This window comes from Apis dorsata, unplaced genomic scaffold, assembly GCF_000469605.1.
Source record: "Apis dorsata unplaced genomic scaffold, Apis dorsata 1.3 scaffold_292, whole genome shotgun sequence".
In the NCBI taxonomy this organism is placed as follows: Eukaryota; Metazoa; Arthropoda; class Insecta; order Hymenoptera; family Apidae; genus Apis; species Apis dorsata.
The window spans coordinates 82884-84042 of NW_006263567.1; the positions used below are offsets into that span (position 1 = coordinate 82884).

General features: G+C 45.9%; 1 protein-coding gene across 5 annotated transcripts in view; it reads left to right on the forward strand.

Annotated features, from left to right (window-relative positions):
• LOC102681159 (Kv channel-interacting protein 2-like) overlaps positions 1–1159 on the forward strand; it is an 11822-nt gene that overhangs the window by 8327 nt on the left and 2336 nt on the right. For 4 of the 5 annotated variants that reach the window (XM_031511126.1, XM_006616986.2, XM_006616987.2 and 1 more), the window contains 3 exons: positions 516–743; positions 816–886; positions 960–1159. In XM_031511126.1, coding sequence (XP_031366986.1) covers positions 516–743; positions 816–886; positions 960–1159 — 499 coding nt within the window. The remainder of the gene's footprint in view (positions 1–515; positions 744–815; positions 887–959) is intronic. The other variant, XM_006616985.2, reaches the window with a different exon arrangement.

A 1159-nucleotide genomic window follows, 5' to 3' on the forward strand; every position in this document is an offset into this window, starting at 1 on the left:
ACGATTTTCGATAAAAATCTTTGCCGTTTGGATACCGATTGTAAATCATTAATCGGTCCTTTTTTTTTTCTCAAATCGAAATGTTTTACCTGGGCAATAATAATTCTTCCTGTTATCTTTCGCTCACGAGTTCTCCGCCTGCAAATCTATGCACCTGTATATCTCCAGGTACTACTCCGTCTTGGCAATGCGCGCACTGTCTCCCGTAGAATCCCCCGTATTTATCGAAGGGAGGTGTAGGCAGGTTGCCCGAAGGATCAGCGATATCCGTGATATCTTTCTGTCCTTCGGGCATCCGGCGTATTTTCTCCCGAGTAATGCGTTTTCTTGAGCTCGTTGCACTCGTAAGTAGATACGCGCCATCTTCTCTCCTGCCTGCTAGTGAGAGAGAAAGAACGGCGTTTTCTCCCTTAGTCTGGTGTAGAGGAAGACGCACTTTGATCGAAGGTGAGAGGGGAGTATCTCGAACGCGTGGTACAGTCTTAGGAGTGAAGCGCCTATTGGCAAACTTACAGAGGGCGAACTTGAAGAACTCGGGGGCATTTTAGGGGGTTCCACCGCCGGTGCCCTTGCCCTTGGCGGCAGGCACAAGCCGGAGGAGCTTTCCACATTGGCGGCCAACACCAGATTCTCCAGGAAGGAAATACAGCTTATCTATCGCGGTTTTAAACAGGAATGTCCCACGGGTCTCGTCGACGAGGAAGCTTTTAAACAGATTTTTTCACAGTTTTTCCCCCAAGGTGGTAAGTAGCGGTGAGAGAAATTGAGCGTTATATAAAGTAGTTTCAACAGAGAAGGGATCAACGTTCTTTCAGACGCTAGCCAGTATGCTCATTATGTCTTCAACACTATGAAGAGGAAACCGTCTGGAAAGATAAGCTTTGAAGTGAGGATCTTTTGGAGTGTATACTTAACTCGAGTAGTAGATACGATTTTAGATAGTTCCTTTTTGTATCCAGGAATTCTTGACTATTTTGTCGAAAGTTTCGAGAGGATCGGTAGAGGAAAAATTGCAATGGATATTTGGACTTTACGATCTGGACGGAGATGGATTGATCAGTAAAGAGGAAATGTTGGATGTTGTTGGTTCGATTTATGAGATGTTGGGCCGTTATACTCAGCCACAAATAGTCGAGCCGCATTTGGCGGCTCGGGAACA